This window comes from Podarcis vaucheri (genome assembly GCF_965113315.1).
Source record: "Podarcis vaucheri genome assembly, chromosome: 2".
NCBI lineage: Eukaryota > Metazoa > Chordata > Lepidosauria > Squamata > Lacertidae > Podarcis > Podarcis vaucheri.
Window position 1 is genome coordinate 127,873,365 of NC_138760.1, and position 23,189 is coordinate 127,896,553.

General features: G+C 41.7%; 2 protein-coding genes and 1 long non-coding RNA gene across 3 annotated transcripts in view; 1 reads left to right on the forward strand and 2 right to left on the reverse strand.

Moving 5' to 3' along the window:
• Window positions 1-150: 150 nt before the first annotated feature.
• Window positions 151-21,766, forward strand: LOC309527454. Its single transcript, XR_014217234.1, has 3 exons — window positions 151-1,200; window positions 20,494-20,624; window positions 21,567-21,766. It is a non-coding gene; the product is annotated as an uncharacterized lncRNA (long non-coding RNA).
• On the reverse strand, window positions 401-5,940 carry LOC309527391 (vomeronasal type-2 receptor 26-like). The gene is made up of 4 exons (XM_082214230.1): window positions 5,762-5,940; window positions 4,631-4,858; window positions 3,278-3,404; window positions 401-2,836 (listed from the first exon to the last, which is right to left on the reverse strand). The coding sequence occupies exons 1-4, from the start codon at window positions 5,915-5,917 to the stop codon at window positions 1,923-1,925; spliced, it is 1,425 nt and encodes a 474-aa protein (XP_082070356.1). The 5' UTR covers window positions 5,918-5,940; the 3' UTR covers window positions 401-1,922.
• LOC309527552 (vomeronasal type-2 receptor 26-like) overlaps window positions 12,236-23,189 on the reverse strand; it is a gene marked incomplete at its 3' end in the record, with an annotated part of 17,111 nt that continues 6,157 nt past the window's right edge. The window contains exons 3-7 of the mRNA XM_082214377.1: window positions 19,559-19,829; window positions 18,068-18,892; window positions 16,978-17,205; window positions 15,823-15,949; window positions 12,236-13,149 (exon numbers count right to left, since the gene is read on the reverse strand). Of these exons, the coding sequence (XP_082070503.1) occupies window positions 12,236-13,149; window positions 15,823-15,949; window positions 16,978-17,205; window positions 18,068-18,892; window positions 19,559-19,684 (2,220 nt within the window). The 5' untranslated portion in view covers window positions 19,685-19,829. The remainder of the gene's footprint in view (window positions 13,150-15,822; window positions 15,950-16,977; window positions 17,206-18,067; window positions 18,893-19,558; window positions 19,830-23,189) is intronic.

The window sequence follows — 23,189 nt, forward strand, 5'->3', positions numbered from 1 at the left end:
GCGCCCCTCAAAATGTTGCGCCCGGTGCGGCCGGCACCCCTGGCACCCCCCACGCTACGCCACTGAAAGGCTATAAGCCTTCCGATATTTATGAGCCAGTTCTTGCAGGCTTGTGACAAGAAGTTACCTCATTCTGCCTGTGATCCTGATGTTTATGTTATTTGTGAACTCAAAGGCCATTGTTGGGGAAATCCTTGGACTAAATAAATTATCAAAATTATGATTTTGATAATTATAGGGTTAAGAAGGTCCACCTCCTCTGCAACTCCCTGGAATCGGTGTGTGACTCAATGGGCAGCTGCAGAGCCAGAGCAAAACATGTTTGTGAGAACTCAAAAGATGGTGCTGTCAATCTGGGTCCTGCTAAAATTGAGGAAACATTAACTTCAGTAAAGTCCAGGAAATTATAAAATAGCTATGATGGATCAAGACGAGCAAGGCAGCACATGATAGAGGTTGATAAACTCCCATACGGTGTAGATAATATGGATAGGAAAATATTTTTCTCCTCTGCAGGTGGTAGTGGAGTTTGGGGCAGATTCTTGAAGATGTGGAACCTTCTGAAGTGATTCTCACTGCTAGCAAATGAAGTTTTCAGCTGTTGAGGTTCTATTGCTCTTTGAACCACAGTCAGCATTTTAAGACAATATATATTTACACCAGTTCTGGTCAGTGAAATGGACATTTTCAGTAACAAGTCCATCAGATGTTGCAGGAGTGAATTGGCCAGTGACGTTACCATGGATGAATGCAGATGCATCATTGTGACATCAGTGTATGATGTCACAGACAGAATGAGCTTCAAACCCTAGCAAAGTGAGAGACAGTTAAGAGTCAGACTCAGGCTTAACGCTTTGGGTATTTGTGGCAGATGATGAAAAGGTAAAATATCGGGGCTATGGTATCTTTTACCAAAGGTTACAGTTGTCCAGAGAGCGAAAATGCATTAGATGGATGAAACAATAATATAGGGGCACAGCAGAATATGAACTATATACCTGCTGAAGGTCCTGGGTTCAATTTGTGAAATCTGCAAATCATCCTGAAGCCTTTGGGGCAGAGGCAGGACTGGGGGAAAACATGTTTGTAAGAACTCGCTGATAGGCTTGTCAGTCTGTGACTTGCTAGGCCTGAGGAAGAAACAATTTCAGAAAACTTCAAGGAACAGCAGAGAAGTCAAGAGGGATGAAGGCAAATAAGGTGAGACATGTCGTGTTGTGGAGGAAATAGGCAATTTTTTCCCCTTCCTCTTGCTGAATAATACTTGAATTTTGGATCATCCAGTGCTGCTGAATGTTAGAAGATTAAGGACAAATTAAATATCATAAGCTTACCCAGTGCAGCTCAGTGAAATGGACATCTTCAGTAAGAAGTCTATCAGAGAGAAACATGACTGCAGTGCCTCTTCACTTCACTTTCATCATTTATTACTAGTTCCTTTCACAATTTTATTTTTTATCTATGCTTCTTTGATTCCATGCATAACAAGGTCTGAAACAAGACTCAAATGGGTCAAGATAATAGTTTGACCTCAGTTGGTCCCATCCATGTGATCTCCCAACTGTTGCCCTGCTTGACTTATTAAAGCTTGTCAAAAGGGTATGAGTGGGTGGATTCAGGAGTTTTCAATGCATCCTCATCGAAGAGGGTAGTCCTGGCTGTCTTGAAATATGTGGTGGCTTTATCACTCCTGAAATGTTTCAACATGAGATTATTGGTTTATGATTACTACTACTAAGTCATAGCTAGTACTGGTTTTTTTTTGACGTGTAAATGAAGGAGATGATTATGGGAGAAAATTTGTGAGCATAGATTCTATGACCTAGGAGCATTTGCAATTGTCCTGTCACCAACCAGGGTGGAGTCCATCTTTACAACATCATATTTTATGTGAAGCCAAGAATCTTCAAAGAAGCTAAGAATTAGAAACTACCACCTTCACTTTTTGTAGTTAGCTGTGCCTTTGTGTTTAGATCAGGCCTGAGGATGATAATGTAGCATTTGGGAAGGAAGATGCAGCCCAGAAGCCCAGCACTGGAGGCCAACATAGAGAAGACCTGCACAGCTACCATGAACTTCCCTTTGGTGCTCAGGTAGGTGGGAACAAAAGACACCCAAACACTGCAGAAGACCAGCATGCTGAAGGTGATCAGCTTGGCTTCATTGAAGGACCCGGGAAGCTTTCTGGCTAGGAAAGCCACCGTGAAGCAGATGGCAGCCAGGAAGCCCATGTAGCCAAGGACAGTGTAGAACATGGCAACAGATCCCTCATTGCATAGAAGGATGATCTCTCTAGCTTGGGAGTGCATGTCGGAGTCTGGGAAGGGTGGGGAGATTCCCAGCCAGATGCTGCAGATGACAACCTGCATACTGGAACAGGAAAGGACAATGGAGTTGGCCAGATTCTTCCCCAGCCATCTCCTCACCTTGTTCCCTGGCTTTGTGGCCAGGAAGGCCAGCATCACAGTGATGGTTTTTGCCAAAACAGAAGAGACAGCAACTGAGAAGATGATGCTGAAGGCTGTTTGTCGGAGAAGACAGGTTGCTCTTCTTGGCTGGCCGATGAAGAGGAAGGAGGACAAAAAGGAAAGCAGGAGGGAGCTGAGGAGGATATAGGATAAGTCCCGATTGTTAGCTTTTACTATGGGAGTTTCCTTGTATTTAATGAAGATTCCTTTCACAATGCCAGTGGTCAAGGACAAGAAGAGAGCAAAAGAAACCAGCACAATCCCCAAGGGTTCTTCATAAGTGAGAAATGTTATAGTCTTGGGGACACATTTGTTTCGGGCTTGATTTGCATGATGATCTTCTGGGCATCTGGTGCAAATCTTTGCATCTGAATGAAGAAGAATGACTTCAGAATTACTAACAAAATTCTTACACTCATACCTGTCTGTTTTCTGACAGAGGTTGCCATGGTGATGCACTGTGCGTTTGAGATGTCAGGAAAATACAGTCTTTAGCATGGTGTGCTGGGAAGAATAAGGCAGAGAACAAGGAGGCCCCCATTTTGGCTAGGCTGGCTGAAGATTGGTTGGGAGAGATTTCTTCGACTCAAGTAAGCTGTACTGCTATGGCAAACAAGTCCCTCTTGATCATGTGCTAAGATCTGGACTCCCTCCATGCGGACTGAAGGTGTAAATATGTGAATAAATCCTATTTCTTAAAGCTACGACAGTCTCCCCTGAGTCTTCAGTTCTCCAAAGGAGCATGAACCCTGTGTTACCCCTGGAATACCAAGAAATCTTGCCTCTCCCTTTCCTCTGGAGTTACCCACCTTCCTCAATGGAGATGGTCCCTTCTGCACAAGGAGCACAATCATAGCAGCAAATGGGCTCTCCTTCTTTAGCAACTCTGGCATATCCAGGGTGACAGCTTTCAGTGCATCTTGAACGAGGCACGACCTAAAAAGAAGGAAAAGGACCACCCAAGGAGATCCGCATAAATTACAGACATCATCTGAAGGCCCTGGCTAAAAATATGCTCAAATAAAAATCATTTTTAGAATACTGAGACCAGGTTAGAAAGCTTTAAAATGGGAGTGAGACCCTTTCAAATTTGGTAGAACTGTGGAGAGCTCATTTTCTTTCTGACATAAAATTTCATTTTTAATTGTTGAACACAAATATCGTTGAACACAAATGATTAAACAAACTGTGGCCTTTTAAACTGCATTTGAGATTTATTGTTCTTTTTTGTCACTGGGAAAAGGTTGCCATGTTTTGGACAAAGTTGTTGAGCTTTATTTTTTCCCTATCTAAATGTTTTTGGGCTTTTCTTTGAATTGTTACTCATATTATTTTTTTAATCACTCTGCTTGCCATATGTACAGGTTTTCCAGGACATGTTGCTGTTTCAGCAAAAAGCTGTCTGGGTGCGATTTCTGCAGCCCATTCCTAGATGTGTCCAAGACAAACCAGAGGAATGGCAGCCATACACTATGAAGCGTATTGTTGTGCTTTTATATATATTTTTTTAAAACATTTTTTATTGGTTTTACAAAATTTTTTATAGACAATACAAACAAATAAAGAAAACAAACAAACATGTATAATTTCGTATCCTTTTTTTCATAAACCTCGCTTCTCCGACTCCCCCAAACCTCCCCTTTCTACATCCCAATTTCCAAAAGTATTTCAGCAAATCCTAAACTTGTTGTGCTTTTATAAGCAGTCGCTGTTACTGGGCAGCTGATGAAGCCCACATGGCAGCTAGGGCCACACTGCCAAATTTGGCCCATTGATGCCCTTGTTCATCCACTCAGAGGGATAGATGAAAATGCAAGTGTAAGAGCAGCCTCTCCTCTCTTTGCCCCTCTCCATCTGAACTGCTATTGCAAAAAAGAGGGGGGGGGGAAATAGAGAGGGAAAACAGCAGTGCTTTACACAATCAGGAGCGGGTCTCACTCTGCACAGGGCCCACTTAGGGTTAAACTGAAAATGGCTCCTATCAGCATATCATCAGAACTTAACAGATGTCACAGCAAGGGAACGAGGGCCAGTTGTGCCATAGTTGTTAGAGAGTTGGATGAGAACCCAGGAGACTAAGGTTCAATTCCCAGGTAGCCATGAAGCTCCATAGAGAAAAGGTGGGATATAAGTACGATAAATAAACAGATAAATGCAATGACCTTGCTGAAGTTCCCAGGCCACATAATGGCTTCTGGTTTAATGGAGAATTTTATGCCGGAGGATGCCTGTCCCTCGATGCTCCCAACTTTCATTCTGCTGTGAGAGCTATTGGGAAATACGACCCAGTTCACAATATCAAAGTTGGCAGTCAGCTCCCCATTCTGATCAGAATACATCCCTCCTATGGATGAATTGGAAAGCCAAATTTCTTTCAAGAAAGTGTGAAGCTAGAATGGCAGAGAAAACACCAGCTTTATAAAACATGATATCCGGATTTTGTGAGAAAACAGCAGACTTGTGTGCAAACTCCATAAGAGATGAGAGTAAATTATGTTTAAACAAAATAATTGCAGGATATTTCTGGGTATATGATTGAGCAAAGCTTTTCATGACTTTGGATATTTTGGGGGGCATAGTCTTGTTTTTCTTAGATAATTGAGTAAGATTCCAGACATCTTACCAGTTTTGAGAGAATGGTCCTAAATCAAGGACATCAAGGTCTCGTGTCAGCTAAAGATAACAACCTTTTGGTCATTACAACAGGTCCTTTATCAGGTTATAAATTCACAGGACATATGACTCAAATAAACACATATAGAGGACACATCCTAGCAAGCACTTGGGAACTGTAGAAAGCTAACATGCCTTTTAATTGGCTTTAACCTATCCTATTGTGATTTCAACTTTCTGTGTTTTAAATAAGGGTTTTCTTTAGTGAATTTCTTTTCATTTTAACTTTTTTGTAAAGTGGTTTGAGGTTTTTTTCAGGAGTCAAGCAATACTGTATATAAATGTTTTGAACTAAATATAGTAATTAATTAATTAATTAATTAAGCGTTACGTAAGAGAATGCTCTTTAACAATTTTTCATAGCTTATTTTGTGCTTTGAAAGATTTTCCCTAACTTTCCCAAATTACCTTTTTTTAAAATAACTTTAATCAATTTTCAAAGTATCTTAGGACCACAAAAATAGATGAATAATTTTAAAAAAACTTATTAACATTTCCTACTAAAGACAGGGCATAGGAAATCTAAACATATTTAACAATAACAATGAAGTAAACTACAAAGAATATAAAATCTGAAACGGATTCCAGAAGGTATTTACAAAACAGGGGAGAGGACAGACCTGCCATGGCTGCAACTTTTGAAGTTCCAATCTGTTTCCTCCACCCGCCATTAACATCCATTTGGATCTGGATGAATATGCGACATTTAAGGCTTGGGCCACAAACTGGACGCCGTAGTAAGTGCTGTAGCGGTCTTCAGACCAGATTGCCTCCATCTCCTCCTTGGACAAACTTTCCTGTTGTTCTATTTCTGTGCACCTTGTCCAGCCCTCCACAGACAGCACATTGTTTGAACATGTACAACTGAATACTCTTTTGAAAAACTCTGCAGCTGCAGCTCTAGCTTCAAATGAAAGTTGAGTATAGTAACCCTGTTCTGTCCTTTTTTCGGTATTCATTACAAAGGACAAAGAACCTTGGGCAGGCTGGAAGTTATCTGTGCCACCAAACAACATCACATCAATGTCCAGAAGATCTGTTGTGATCCAGATTATCCCCTGAGATTTCCTGACTTCATGAATTCTTTGTAACATCATGATTGGACGAATTCTGTGCTCAGAGTCCCCATAATAAACAAAAACCTTGACTTGTCTCAAATCAGATGGTTTACAGTGTAAGGATGACATTTGATCCAGGGTTGAAATATGAAATTTTTCCAAGAAAGCAACACAAATCCCATGGCGGATGAGCAGAAGGGTGAAGACACTCAGGAACCTTTCTCCATTTTCATTGTCTGGAACAAAGAGACCGATCCACGTCCACCCAAAATGTAGCAACAACTTGATAATCCCCAAGTGCTGGGTTTCTTCTTTGGGGACTATCCGGTAGACAAAAGGGAACTGGGTTTTGTCATCCAGATCCTGAGCAGCAGAGCCAAAACTGATCTAGTAAGAAAAGGATTGGTGTCATGTTTTCAGGAATACACAAGAAAGGCCTCATTGCATGATCAGGCCAAAGGGCCATCTACTCACAGTAGCTAACCAGAGGCTTCTGCATGTATGCCATGCCTTTGATGGAGGAATCATGTTCAGAAGAGGACCTGGAGCTTACAGAGAAGGAAGTGGCTCCAATGGACACTGGTGTAGAGCAGGGCATTTGGGCCTTGTGGGCTCATGGCACCCCAACCTCTTCCTAGAGTCACAATGGGGCACTACACAGAATGAGAGGCAGGAGCTAAGCAGCTGCACAGTTTGGAGGAATGCAAGTACTTAAACTTCTGTGTTCAGTTAGCTGTCAGACATCTGAGAAACAAGAAACTCATTAGGAGCCAGGGGCTACTTTCAACCACATCTTCTTATTGACAAACCGGGGAGAGAGTTAGGAAGTGGCTGAGGGTTTTCTAACTCGCTTTCCACTTTCTTGCAATGTGATTTCCCCCTTTGGTCTCTCTTTTTGGGTGCTACTCTTTTGCGCTCCCTGGAAAATTAAGATATTGCCCTTAAGATATTGCTGAAGTAAAACTTCCATCTGTCCATACAAGCATGGCTAATGGCCAGATGGTTAGCTTTGCAGTTAAGAAACCTCTGGGTGCATGAAGGGGTTCCTCACCACTGCTGGAGAGACAGCAGAGAGGAATTAAACACAATTGATCTCTTCCCTTCCAATTCCTACCTGGGGCATTTTGTAGATGCCCAACATGCTTGAAATTTGGTGGGAGATTTCAGAAGTTGCTTCAAAAACAGCCAACACATTATTCTGTCTTCCACAGCTGTAGTTTGGAATACTGTCTAGCAAGGCATCGGCAGTTGTCCTGACATCAAAAGCGGCCTCATAGATGCTATAGCCCAGGGTGACATTGGCTAAATGCTTAAGATGCCGGGTGATCTCTTGGGTTGCAAACAAGATGGAGAGGAATGCTGTGGTGTCCCATGATGACCAACTGCAAATAAATGAATACACGAAAAATCATTTTAGCCTCCCATTCCCAATTAAATAAAAACAACTTGCAGCATTCCTTGCTCTGTATGAACAGAGGAAGAGCTTGCTGGTTTTATGTCTATTGGGGCAAACTCTGCAGACATTTAATTTAGACAGTTCTGTTGGGAATAAAGGAATAGGGGAAGCTGTCAAAGCTGTCAAAGCTGTTAATACTTGACTAGGAAGAAACACCCTTTTTCATGAGACATGAGATGATCAACTATGCTTTAGCTGCATTAATGAAACTGAAGCCCAAAATACGGGAAGGGTTCAGAAACAACCTCTTTGTTTGCAGGATACCAAGGGGCATGGCCAGAAACTAGATCCTATCTCTGGAAAACTGAAGCCCAAAATAGGGAAAGGGTTCAAAAATAACGTCTTTGTTTGCAGGATGCCAAGGGGTCACTAGGTACTTGAATGCTGACTCTCAATCCCCAAATCTTCTTCCGAAGGCAACAGAGGGGCAATGGAGGGAGAAGGTTTAATCAGGCATGGCCAGAAACTAGATGCTGTCTCTGGAAAACAGCAATAAATGTGAATGCGGACTGAGTAACATAAAGTCACTTACGTCTTAGCAGTGTTTTTGGTATGCCGTGAAAAGTTGATTGGGTAAGTTATAAAAGCATTTGGAAATATGACCTGACTAATGAGGTGGTCTCCTGGCCTGTAATAATTCAACGGATCGGTTCCTATATTTCTGTTCAATGGGCATTTTGCTTTCAGCATCCTACTGGCTCCATGGGGCATTAGCAGCAGAAACAGCAGCAGCAGAAATATCATCCTGGCTATACCTGCAAGAATCATACACTCATGTGACAGCAGAACTCCTACAGTAGCTTCAGAAGCAAAGGTAGAAAAAGGAAACCTCCCATAGAAACAAGAGGCTTCTGATATTTATGACCCAGTTCTTCTTTCAGGCTTGTGACAATAAGTTATCTGATGCTGCCTGTGATTCTGATGTTTTGTTATTTGTGGACTCCAAGGCCATCGTTGGGGAAATCCCGGGACTAGATAAGCAAATCACCATGATTTTGATAATTATAGGGTTAAGAAGGTCCACCTCCTCTGCAACTCCCTGGAATCGGTGTGTGACTCAATGGGCAGCTGCAGAGCCAGAGCAAAACATGTTTGTGAGAACTCAAAGATGGGACTCTCAATCTGGGCCCTGCTCAACTTGAGGAAACATTAACTTCAGTAAAGTCCAAGGAACTATGAATAGCTAGTGTTATGATTAGTTGGGTCCAGGATCTGGGTCACACTATTGATTTTGAAAAACTGTGGACTAAATCAAATTTGCAGCATGTGTGTCACTCAAAGAAAATGTATTTAAGATGATGTACCGATGGTACATCATCTTAAATGATGATAATGGTACATCATCATCATTTGGCACACCTGCCAAACTTGCTAAAATCTATATTAATCAAGACAAAAATTGTTGGAAGTGTAAGGAGAAGAATTTCCTCCATATGTGGTGGACTTGCTCCAAAGTGAAAGCCTTCTGGGATATAATATATAATGAGTTAAAAAAGGTTTTGAAATATAAGTTCAATAAAAAGAGGCATTTTTATTAGGTTTAATTGGTGAAGAAATACATAAAAGAGAGGTAAATATGTTTATGTATGCCACAACGGCTGCAAGAACACTTCTGGCTCAGAAACGGAAGCAGCAGGAACTCCCAACACTGGAAGATTGGCAGGTCAAGATGGTGGAGTATGTAGAGATGGCCAAGTTGACGGGGAAGATCCGGAATCAGTGTGACGTACTGTTTCAAAAGGACTGGAACAAATTTATATTTTATATGAAAGAAAATTGTAAACTTTTGAAAACGTTTGTAGGCCTGAATTGAAATGTTTTGTAATGTAAATATAAGGAACAGGTTTACCGACAAGAAGGTGAAATATTATAATTTGACAAAGGGTAAATAAGTGATTATAGAAATGTGAAAAATATGGAAAGATATGTGGAAGTCAGAAAGAGGGAGGGAAGGATGTTGATGCTCTTATGGAGTAATATATTAAGTTAAAGAAGTATGTAAAAAAAATGTGAATATGATTTAAGTGGAAAATCTAATAAAAATTATTTGAAAGAAAGAAAGAAAGAAAGAAAGAAAGAAAGAAAGAAACAAACCATAGAATAGCCAAAGCAAAACGTGTTTGTGAGAACTCAATGATGTGACTCTCAAGTCCAGGGAACTATAGAATAGTTATGATGGACCAAGACCAGCAAGACAGGACATGATAGAGGTGTATAAAGTCCTGTATGGTGTGGATAATATGGATAGGAAAAGTTTTCCTCCTTCCCAGTAATAATACTAGAAGTTTGGCCTTTAAGCGGGAATTTAAACCCTTGTGTCCTAGGCCCCAGTCCAACTCCCTGATCACTACACCACACTGCCTCAGAACTATACACTCATTGGCATCCAATGGAGGTCTCTAACACCGAGATAAGCCATGAGATACTCACATGAGGTAATAGAAGTTCGGGTTCATGAGATAGCCCAATCAGCTGACTGGTCCATTGGATTTATACAGTAGCAATAATATCTGGCTTTAGCTTAGTAATATAGTAGCAGCGAACTAGAGATTCAATTCAACTCAGATTCCAATGACGCTGAGTGTTGGAAAAGTCAGGACAGAGAAATCTGTTATAGACCTTGAAGATTGCTCCTTCCCTGGAAGAACTTCAATCATACATAGTTGGGCTGAGGAAGCCTATTAACATCAGTGTTATCTATGGGGTCCAGTATGTAACAATCCATTATACATTCAAGAACAGTGTGTTTTACTGTAGGTGTTAGTGGAGTTTGGGGCAGATTCTTGAAGATGTGGAACCTGTTGAGGTTCTATTGCTCTTTGAACCACTGGGGGAAAAACATGATTGTTAAAACTCACTGATGGGCATTTCAATCTATGTATGTGTAAAAGTTTCCTGTAATGCCAACAGTGCAATCCACAGTCAGCATTTAAAGACAATATTGATTTACACCAGTTCAGTTCAGTGAAATGGACATCTTCATTAACATGTCCATCAGATTATAAGATGGATAGGACTGTAGGGCCTCTCTATCCTTGTTATACATTCACTTTCATCATTCATTACTACTTCCTTTCACAATCTTATTGTGGTCCCATACATGTGATCTCCCAACCGTTGCCCTGCTTGATTTATTAAAGCTTGCCAAGAGGGTATGAGTGGGTGGATTCAGGAGTTTTCAATGCATCCTCATGGAAGAAGGTAGTCCTGGCTGTCTTGAAATATGTGGCGGCTTGATCACTCTTGAATATTTCCAACATGAGCCTATTGACTTATGACGACTACTGCTAACAGGTCGCTAATACTGGTTGTTTTGGAAGTGTAGATGGTAGAGAGGTTTCTGGCAAGACATTTATGAACAATGATTTTATGAATTTAGAGCTTTTGCAATTTTCCTGCCATAAACCAGGTGTCAGGGTCTGGGCAGAGGAGGAATGGTGTAGAACGCCTCGCCATCTTGACTCTTCCAGAGAAGAGGAAGACAGTATAGATTTATAACAGTATAGAGGTCACAGCTCAGAGGCAAATGAGGGGAAAAGTTGGGAAATAATGGTAGACAAGGAGGAAGCGGCAGAAGTGGAGCGGCAGCTAGTTGATACAATGTCATTAGAAAGCATCCAGGACCCTCCATCTCCTAGAACCTGGCAAGCCTTAAAAGTAGGAGAGCAAAGAGCTCAAAGACAGCGGGCACGTAGCAACACCCGTAGAAGTGACGAATGAGGAAGTGGGAGAGACAAGGGTGGAGATTCACTCGGGACAACACCATTATCCAAGAGGCTGAGTTCTATAGTCTCTCTGTAAAAATTGAAATAAAAAAGGACGGTAAGAAACCTTTCCTTTTCTTTATGCTTTCCTGGGCAACCAGCCAGAAGCTGCTTACAGCATCCTGACAAATTGTCCTGAGTCAACTTTAATTGGCTGTTAGGTCATAAATCATGACAGATGGCGTAGCAGGAGCCACGGGGCAGCCAGCCAACCCTGATAACTGAGAAGAAGCATTTCAATGGCTTATACAACAAAATTTATTGTTAAGATCACACATAGAACAATTAAGCAGCACAATAAATCCACAAAATGCAGAATTCGCAAAGATTTCCTGGGGTATCACCTCACAAGTGAGGGGGTGCATATGGATCCAGCTAAGGTGCAGAGCGTAGTTTCGCGGCAGGAGCCCAAGATAAAGAAAGACCTGCAGAGGTTTGTAGCATTGGCCAAATATTACCACAAGTTCATGTCAGCCTATTTGAGATTCACTACACCCCTCACGGATTGCTTGTAGGGCAAGAAGCCATTCCAGTTGACAGCTGAGGCACAACAGGCATTTGAGCATCTCAAAACCTTGTTCTCCTCAGAGGTGTACCCAGCTCATGCAGACCCCCACAGGGTGTTGGTCGAATAAAGAGACGCCTTTGACAGAGTGGTTGGTGCTGTGCTGTGAAAGACCAAGATGACCAAAGTCTTTATACTTTCCTGGGCAACCAGCTGGAAACTGCTGACAGCATCCTGACAGCAATGTTTGGTCCACGTTAACAACATTGTATTATATATGTAAAGCCATGAATCTTCAAAGAAGCTAAGAATCAGACACTACCACCATCACTTTTTGTAGTTAGATGTGCCTTTGTGTTCAGATCGGGCCTGAGGATGATAATGTAGCACTTGGGAAGGAAGATGCAGCCCAGAAGCCCAGCACTGGAGGCCAACATAGAGAAGATCTGCACAGCCACCATGTACTTCCCCTTGGTGCTCAGGTAGGTGGGAACAAAAGACACCCAAACACTGCAGAAGACCAGCATGCTGAAGGTGATCAGCTTGGCCTCATTGAAGGCCCCAGGCAGCTTCCTGGCTAGGAAAGCCACCGTGAAGCAGATGGCAGCCAGGAAGCCCATGTAGCCAAGGACAGTGTAGAACATGGCAACAGATCCCTCATTGCATAGAAGGATGATCTCTCTAGCTTGGGAGTGCATGTCGGAGTCTGGGAAGGGTGGGGAGACTCCCAGCCAGATGGTGCAGATGACAACCTGCATACTGGAACAGGAAAGGACAACGGAGTTGGCCAGACTCTTCCCCAGCCATCTCCTCACCTTGTTCCCTGGCTTTGTGGCCAGGAAGGCCAGCACCACAGTGATGGTTTTTGCCAAAACAGAAGAGACGGCAACTGAGAAGATGATGCTGAAGGCTGTTTGTCGGAGAAGACAGGTTGCTCTTCTTGGCCGGCCGATGAACAGGAAGGAGGACAAAAAGGAAAGCAGAAGGGAGCTGAGGAGGATATAGGATAAGTCCCGATTGTTAGCTTTGACTATGGGAGTTTCCTTGTATTTAACGAAGATTCCTTTCACAATGCCAGTGGTCAAGGACAAGAAGAGGGCAAAGGACACCAGGAGGATCCCCAAGGGTTCTTCATAAGTGAGAAATGTTATAATCTTGGGGACACATTTGTCTCTTGCTTGATTTGCATGCTGATCTTCTGGGCATCTGGTGCAATGCTTTGCATCTGAAGAGAAGAAGAAGGACTTCAGAATTACTAACAAAATTCTTACATCCATACCTGTCTGTTTTCTGACAGAGGTTGCCATGGTGATGGAGTGTGCGTTTGAGGTGTCAGGAAAATACAGTCTTTAGCAAGGTGTGCTGGGAAGAAAAAGGTAGAGAACCAGGAGGTGCCCATTTTGTTTAAATATATATTTATTAAAGTTTTAGATAAGATAAACAGAATAACATAGAGACAGAGAATAAACAGCATAAAGCAAAAAAACAAAGAGAGAGAAAAAAAAGAAAAGAAAAGAAAACATCATATGTTCCATAACTTAATTCCAGTCACATGTTTCTTGGACTTCCTCACACCTCCCTCTTTTGTATTCCCAATCCAGAATTCTATTCAACAAATTATTCCCTTTTTTCACTTATCTTAACCTCATATTGCAACATTATCTATTTTTCATAGTTTCTTCTTTAACAGATCACTTAAACCTATTCATAATGCTTTTGTTACCAAATACCATTTAGGTTCAATTCAACATCATTTTAACATTCATTAATTTTACAATATTTCTTTAAGTAGTCTTTAAATTTCTTCCAATCTTCTTCCACCGACTCTTTTCCCTGGTCTCGGATTCTGCCAGTCATTTCCGCCAGTTCCATATAGTCCATCACCTTCATCTGCCACTCTTCCAGGGTGGGTAGATCTTGTGTCTTCCAATACTTTGCGATGAGTATTCTTGCTGCTGTTGTTGCATACATTAAAAAGGTTCTATCCTTCTTTGGCACCAATTGGCCGACTAAGCCCAGGAGAAAGGCCTCTGGTTTCTTCAGGAAGGTATATTTACCGTATTTTTCGCTCTATAACACGCACCTGACCATAACACGCACATCGTTTTTAGAGGAGGAAAACAAGGGAAAAAATATTCTGAATGAAACAGTGGACGTATCATTTTTGTGCTTCATGCTGTGGCCACAGACATGTGATCTGATGGTGAATTTGGGGTGACCCAATGCAAAAATCCTGAGAATCCCTGTGGATCCATGCTTTGTAACCACGTTTTTGCACCATTGCAGCCCCAGGCAACAGTGGGTGCGTGATTTGGGGGGGGCAGGCTGTAGCCATGGACATGCTATGTGCTCTGATGGTGAATTTGGGGTGACCCAATGCAAAAATCCTGAGAATCCCTGTGGATCCATGCTTTGTAACCACGTTTTTGCACCATTGCAGCCCCAGGCAACAGTGGGTGCGTGATTTTTTTGGGGGGGGACAGGCTGTAGCCATGGACATGCTATGTGCTCTGATGGTGAATTTTGGCTGACCCAATGCAAAGATCCTGAGGATCCATGTGGATCCATGCTTTGTAACCACGTTTTTGCACCATTGCAGCCCCAGGCAACAATGGGTGTGTGATTTTGGGGGGGCAGGCTGTAGCCATGGACATGCTGTGTGCTCTGATGGTGAATTTGGGGTGACCCAATGCAAAGATCCTGAGGATCCATGTGGATCCATGCTTTGTAACCACATTTTAAGTGGGGAGGGAAGGAAAAACACAGAAGGCTAAGAATGCAGGAGAGGGCTATAACGTGAGGAAAGGAAGGCAAAAGTTTCCCCCCACCCACCCACACAAGCCAGCCACTTTTAAATGGAAGAAAGCATATTTGAATGCTGTGTGTCTCCAAAAACAAAAAGCAGGAAGTCAAATCAGAATTTTAAGCCGAACCTGTAATCTCTCTTCCCTTCACAAACATTGTTCCCTCCGGAGCAGGGACAGGATAGAGCGACGCTCTGCTTTCCCCTCTGCTTGCCTGGAGGGGAGGGGCTTCCCCTGCTCTTTGTTCCGTTTGAGCAAACACAGCAACGAAACAGAGAGGGCGGGCAGTAAGACCCTGAGGCAGAATGCAGGAAAGCAGCCGCTTCCTCTTTTCAGGTTTCCCTTCTCCGTGAAGTGCGATTTGATTTTTGCCTTATTTTTCGGCTCCAGAGACCACACATTCGCTGCATAACACGCACAGACATTTCCCCTTCCTTTTTAGGAGAAAAAATCTGCGTGTTATAGAGCGAAAAATACGGTAAATACCCTTTTCATTTCATTATATATCGTCTCCCAGAAAGCCTTAATCCTGTCCACTGAAGGTGAAAGAATGTACCTTCAGTCTCTTTGCATTTCCAACATTTATTATCGGGGAAATGATAAATTTTTGCAAGCTTGACTGGTGTCATGTACCACCTGTACATCATTTTCATAATATTCTCTCTTAGGGCATTACATGCCGTAAATTTCATACCTGTGGTACATAACTGTTCCCAGTCAGCTGGCATAATGTTATATCCAAGGTCTTGTGCCCATTTGTTCATAGCCGGTTTTGCTGTTTCCTCATGAGAATTCCATTTCAACAGCTAGTTATACATTCTAGACAGTATCTTTGTTTTAGGATCCAACAGTTCTGTCTCCAATTTTGACTTTTCCACCTGGAAGCTGCTATGGTAAACAAGTCCCCCTTGATCATGTGCTAAGATCTGGACTTCTTCCATGCAGACTGAAGGTGTAAATATGCAGATAAATCATATTTCTTAAAGCTACAGCAGTCTCCCCTGAGTCTTCAATTTTCCAAAAGAGCACGAATCCTGGGTGATCCCTGGAACCCCCTGAAATCTTGCTTCTCCCTTTCTTCTGGAGTCACCCACCTTCCTGAACGGAGATTGTCCCTTCCGCACAAGGAGCACAATCATAGCAGCAAACGGGCTCCCCTTCTTTAGCTACTCTGGCGTATCCAGGGCGACAGCTTTCGGTGCATCTTGAACGAGGCACGACCTAAAAAGAAGGAGAAAGAGCACCCAAGGATATCAGCATAAATTACAGACATCATCTGAAGGCCCTGACTGAAAAAAATGCTCAAATAAATATCATTTTTAGAATACTGAGACCAGGTTAGAAAGCTTTAACATGGGAGTGAGACTCTTCCAAATTTGGTAGAACTGTGGAGAGCTCATTTTCTTTCTGAGATAAAGTTTCATTTTTAATTGTTGAACGCAAATGTTGTTGAACACAAAGGATTAAACAAACTATGGCCTTTTAAACTGCATTTGAGATTTATTGTTCTTTTTTGTCACTGGGAAAAGGTTGCCATATTCTGGACAAAGTTGTTGAGCTTTATTTTCCCCCTTTGTAAATGTTTTGGGCTTTTCTTTGAATTTTCAATCATTTTTTAAAAAATCACTCTGCTTGCCATACGTTTGGGTTTTCCAGGACATGTTGCTGTTTCAGCAAAAAGCTGTGTCTGGGTGCCATTTCGGCAGCCCATTCCTAGATGTGTCCAAGACATCCCGGAGGAATGGCAGCCATACACTATGGTGCGTATTGTTGTGCTTTTATAAGCAGTCACCGTTATTGGGCAGCTGATGAAGCCCACATGGCAGCTAGGGCCACACTGCCAATTTTGGCCCATTGATGTCCTTGTTCATCCACTCAGAGGGATAGATGAAAATGCAAGCTTAAGAGCAGCCTCTCCTCTCTTTGCCCCTCTCCATCTGATTTGCTATGCAAAACAGAAAGGGAAAAACAGAGAGGGAAAACAGCAGCTGTGTACACAACCAGGAGTGGGTCTCACTCTGCACAACGCCCACTTAGGGTTAAACTGAAAATGGCCCCTATCAGCATATTATCAGAACTTAACAGATGTCACAGCAAGGGAACCAGAGCCAGTTGTGCCATAGTTGTTAGAGAGTTGGATGAGAACCCAGGAGACTAAGGTTCAGTTCCCAGGTAGCCATGAAGCTCCATAGAGAAAAGGTGGGATATAAGTATGATAAATAAACAGATAAATGAATGAATGCAATGACCTTGCTGAAGTTCCCAGGCCACACAATGCCTTCCAGTGTAATGGAGAATTTTATGCTGGAGGATGCCTGTCCCTCGATGCTCCCAACTTTCATTCTGCTGTGAGAGCTATTGGGAAATACGACCCAGTTCACGATATCAAAGTTGGCAGTCAGCTCCCCATTCTGATCAGAATACATCCCTCCTATGGATGAATTCGAAATCCAAATTTCTTTCAAGAAAGTATGAAGCTAGATTGGCAGAGAAAACACCAGCATTTAGAAAACATGATATCTGGATTGTGTGAGAAAACAGCAGGCTTGTGTGCAAACTCCATAAGAGATTATGGAGTAAATTATGTTTAAACAAAATAACTGCAGGATATTTCTGGGTATATGATTGAGCAAAGCTTATATCCAATGACGTTGGATATTTTGTGGGGCATAGTCTTGTTTTTCTTGGATAATTGAGTAAGGTTCCAGACATCTTACCAGTTTTGAGAGAATGGTCCTAAATCAAGGACATTGAGGCCTCGTGTCAGCTAAAGATAACAACCTTTTGGTCATTACAACTGGTCCTTTATCAGGTTATAAATTCACAGGAAATATGACTCAAATAAACGCAAATAGAGGACACATCCTAGCAAGCATTTGGCAACAAGCCTTTTAACTGGCTTTAACTGATCCTATTGTGTTTTCAACATTCTGTGTTTTAAATAAGGCTTTTCTTTAGTGATTTTTATTTTATTTTAACGTTTTTGTAAAGTGCTTTGAGGGTTTCTTCAAGAGTCAAGCAATATATAAATGTTATGAACTAAATATAGTAATTAATTAATTAATTAAGCTTAACAATTTTTCATAGCTTATTTTGTGCTTTGAAAGATTCCCCAACTTTCCCAAATTATCCATTTTTTAAAAATTATCTATTTCAAAGTATATTAGAACCACAAAAATAGATGAACAATTAAAAAGAAAAACTTATTAACATGTCCTACTAAAGATAAGGCGTAGGAAACCGAAACATATTTAACAATAACAATGCGGTAAACTACAAAGAATATACAATCTGAAACGCATTCCAGAGGGTATTTGCAAAAAGGCAGAGAGGACAGACCTGCCATGGCTGCAACCTTTGAAGTTCCAATCTGTTTCCTCCACTCGCCATTAACCTCCATTTGGATCTGGATGAATATGCGACATTCAAGGCTTGGGCCACAAACTGGACGCCATAGTAAGTTCTGTAGCGGTCTTGAGACCAGATTGCCCCCATCTCCTCCTGGGACAAAGTTTCCAATGTTTCCTTTTCTGTGCATCTTGTCCAACCCTCCACGGACAGTACTTTGTTTGAACATGAACAATGGAATGCTTTCTTCCAAAACTGTGAAAATACAGATGCAGTTGCATCTGAAAGTCGAGTATAGTAGCCCTGCTCTGTCCGTTTTTTGGTATTCATTACAAAGGACAAAGAACCTTGGGCAGGCTGGAAGTAATCTGTGCCACCAAACAACATCTCATCAATGTCCAGAAGATCTGTTGTGATCCAGAGTATCCCTTGAGATTTCCTCACTTCATGAAGTCTTTGTAAAATCACGATTGGATAAATTCTGTGCTCAGAGTCCCCATAATAAACAAACACCTTGACTTGTCCCAAATCAGATGGTTTACAATGTAAGGATGACATTTGTCCCAGGGTCGAAATATGAAATTTTTCCAAGAAAGCAACACAAATCCCACTGCGGATCAGCAGAAGGGTGAAGACACTCAGGAACCTTTCTCCATTGTCATTGTCTGGAACAAAGAGACCGATCCACGTCCACCCAAAATGTAGCAACAACTTGACAATCCCCATGTGCTGGGTTTCTTCTTTGGGGACCATCCAGTAGATAAAAGGGAACTGGGTTTTGTCATTCAGATCATGAGCAGCCGAGCCATAACTGATCTAGTAAGAAAAGGATTGGTGTCATGTTTTCAGGAATACACAAGAAAGGCCTCATTGCATGACCAGGCCAAAGGGCCATCGACTCACAGTAGCTAACCAGATGCTTCTGGATGTATGCCATGCCTTTGATGGAGTAATCATGTCCAGAAGAGGACCTGGAGTTTACAGAGAAGGACGTGGCTCCAATGGACAGTGGGGCAGAGCAGGGCATCTGGGCCTTATGGGGTCATGGCACCCCAACCTCTTCCTAGAGTCACAATGGGGCACTACACAGAATGAGAGGCAGAAGCTAAGCAGCTGCACAGTTTTGAAGAGTGCAAGTACTTAAACTTCTGTGTTTAGTTAGCTGTCAGACATCTGAGAAACAAGAAACTCATTAGGAGCCAGGGGCTACTTTCAACCACATCTTCCTATTGACAAACCGGGGAGGGAGATAGGAAGTGGCTGAGGGTTTTCTAACTCGCTTTCCACTTTCTTGCAATGTGATTTTCCCCCTTTGGTCTCCCTTTTTGGGTGCTACTCTTTTGTGTTCCCTGGAAACCAATGGCCAGATGGTTGGCTTTGCAGTTTAGAAACTTCTGGGGGCATGAAGGGGTTCCTCAAAACTGCTGGAGAGACAGCAGAGAGGAATTAAACACAATTGATCTCTTCCCTTCCAATTCCTACCTGGGGCATTTTGTAGATGCCCAACATGCTTGAAATTTGGTGGGTGATTTCAGAAAAAGTTGCTTCAAAAACAGCCAACACGTTATTCTTTCTTCCACAGCTGTAGTTTGGAATACTGTCTAACATGGCATCAGCAGTTGTCCTGACATCAAAAGCGGCCTCATAGATGCTATAGCCCAGGGTGACATTGGCTAAATGCTTAAGATACCGGGCGATCTCCTGGGTTGCAAACAAGATGGAGAGGACGGGTGAGGTGTCCTTTGCTGAAAAACTGCAAATAAATGAATACACGAAAAATGGTTTTAGCTTCCATTCTCCATTAAATGAAAACAACTCCTTGCTCTATACAAGTTATATCTAACGGGAAAATCTGCAGCTAGGAAGGAGCAGAATCTTGCCCAGATCCAACAACAAAGAAAGGAGTAGCATTTAGGAGAGCTTGAGCTGGGGTGAATTAGATTGAAATGCTCATTTAGAGTTCCTTAAGTTGGCAAGTACTATTTACAAGATGAGAAGATATGAAAGAGAGAAATGCCCTATCTTGGGTTACTCACCTTAACTTCTTAGGGTGGTGGAATTACCTAGTAAGGTTCCTATATTGATTTGAACATTCCAGTGAGTTTGAAGGGAAGGTGGTGGTATCCTTATATTCCAATTTTTACACATTCTTTGATCCGCAAATGTAAGATTGCACAGTGGATTTAGAACTTACTTAAGATATGTTGTAATCCAAATACCCCCAACACCACCAGGGACATTTAATTTAGACAGTTGGGAATAAAGGAATAAGGGAAGCTGTCAAAGCTGTTAACACTTGACTAGAAAGAAACATCCTTTCTCATGAGACATGAGATGATCAACTATGCTTTAGCTGCATTAATAAAACTGAAGCCCAAAATAGGGAAAGGGTTCTGAAACAACCTCTTTGTTTGCAGGATACCAAGGGGCATGGCCAGAAACTAGATGCTGTCTCTGGAAAACAGCAATAAATGTGAATGCAGAATGGGTAACATAAAGTCACTTACGTCATAACAGTGTTTTTGGGATGCCGTGAAAAGTTGATTGGGTAAGTTATAAAAGCTCTTGGAAATATGACCTGACTAATGTGGTGGTCTCCTGGCCTGTAATAATTCAACGGATCACTTTCCTCATTTAGGTTCAATGGGCATTTTGCTTTCAGCATCCCACAGGCTCCATGGGGCATTAGCAGCACAAACAGCAGCAGCAGCAGAAATATCATCCTGGCTATGCCTGCAAGAGTCATACACTCATGTGACAGCTGAACTCCTACAGTAGCTTCAGAAGCAAAGGTAGAAAAAGGAAACCTCCCATAGAAACAAGAGGCTCCTGATATTTATGACCCAGTTCTTCTTTCAGGCTTGTGACAATCAGTTATCTGATGCTGCCTGTGATTCTGATGTTTTGTTATTTGTGGACTCCAAGGCCATCGTTGGGGAAATCCCTGATCTAGATAAACAAATCATCATGATTTTGATAATTATAAGGTTAAGAAGGTCCACCTCCTCTGCAACTCCCTGGAATCGCTGTGTGACTCAATGGGCAGCTGCAGAGCCAGAGCAAAACATGTTTGTGAGAACTCAAAGATGAGACTCCCAATCTGGGCCCTTCTAAACTTGAGGAAACATTAACTTCAGTAAAGTCCAAGAACTATAGAATAGCTAGTGTTATGAATAGTTGGGTCCAGGATCTGGGGCACACTATTGATTTTGAAAGGTGGGGAAAACTGTGGACTAAATCAAATTTATCGCATGTGTGTCACTCAAAGAAAATGTATTTAAGATGATGTACCGATGGTATATCACACCTGCCAAACTTGCTAAAATCTGTATTAATCAAGACAAAAAATGTTGGAAGTGTAAGGAGAAGAATTTCCTCCACATGTGGTGGACTTGCTCCAAAGTGAAAGCCTTCTGGGATATAATATATAATGAGTTAAAAAAGGTTTTGAAATATAAGTTCAATAAAAAAACAGAGGCATTTTTATTAGGTTTAATTGGTGAAGAAATACATAAAAGAGAGGTAAACGTGTTTATGTATGCCACAACAGCTGCAAGAACACTTCTGGCTCAGAAACGGAAGCAGCAGGAACTCCCAACACTGGAAGACTGGCAGGTCAAGATGGTGGAGTATGTAGAGATGGCCAAGTTGACGGGGAAGATCCGAAATCAGTGTGACGCACTGTTTCAAAAGGACTGGAACAAATATGTATTTTATATGAAAGAAATTTGTAAACATTTGAAAACGTTTGTAGGCCTGAATTGAAATGTTTTGTAATGTAAATATAAGGAACAGGTTTACCGACAAGAAGGTGAAATATTATAATTTGACAAGGGGTAAATAAGTGATTATAGAAATGTGAAAAATATGGAAAGATATGTGGAAGTCAGAAAGAAGAAGGGAAGGATGTTGATGCTCTTACAGAGTAATATATTAAGTTGTAGAAGTATTTAAAAATGTGAATATGATTTAAGTGGAAAATCTAATAAAAATTATTTAAAAGAAAGAAAGAAAGAAACCATAGAATAGCCAAAGCAAAACGTGTTTGTGAGAACTCAATGATGTGACTCTCAAGTCCAGGGAACTATAGAATAGCTATGATGGACCAAGACCAGCAAGACAGGACATGATAGAGGTGTATAAAGTACTGTATGGTGTGGATAATATGGATAGGAAAAGTTTTCCTCCCTCCCAGTAATAGTACTAGACGTTTGGAGTTTAGACGGGAATTTAAACCCTTGTGTCCTAGGCTCCTGTCCAACTTCCTGATCACTACACCACACTGCCTCAGAACTATAGATTCATCGGCATCCAAAGGAGGTCTCTAACACCGAGATAAGCCATGAGATACTCACAGGAGCTAATAGAAGTTCGGATTTATGAGATAGCCCAACCAGCTGACTGGTCCATTGGATTTAGACAGTAGCAGTAATATCTGGCTTTAGCTTAGTAATATAGTAGCAGCCAACTAGAAATTCAATTCAATTTGGCTTCCAATGAAGCTGAATGTTGGAAGAGTCAGGACAGAGAAATCTGTTATAGACTTTGAAGATTGCTCCTTCCCTGGAAGAATTTCAATCATACATAGTTGGGCTAAGGAGGGCTATTAACATCAGTGTTATCTATGGGGTCCAGCATGTAACGATCCATTATACATTCAAGAACGGTGTGTTTCACTGCAGGTGTTAATGGGGTTTGGGGCAAATTCTTGAAGATGTGGAACCTTCTGAAGTGACTCTCATTGCTTGCAAATGAGGTTTTCAGCTGTTGAGGTTCTATTGCTCTTTGAACCACTGGGGGGAAAAACATGATTGTTAAAACTCACTGATGGGCCTTTCTATCTATGTATGTGTAAATGTTTCCTGTAATGCCAACAGTGCAATCCACAGTCAGCATTTAAAGACAATATTGATTTACACCAGTTCAGTTCAGTGAAATGGACATCTTCATTAACAAGTCCATCAGATTATAAGATGGATAGGACCTTAGGGCCTCTCTATCCTTGTTATACATTCACTTTCATCATTCATTACTACTTCCTTTCACAATCTTATTGTGGTCCCATACATGTGATCTCCCAACCGTTGCCCTGCTTGATTTATAAAAGCTTGCC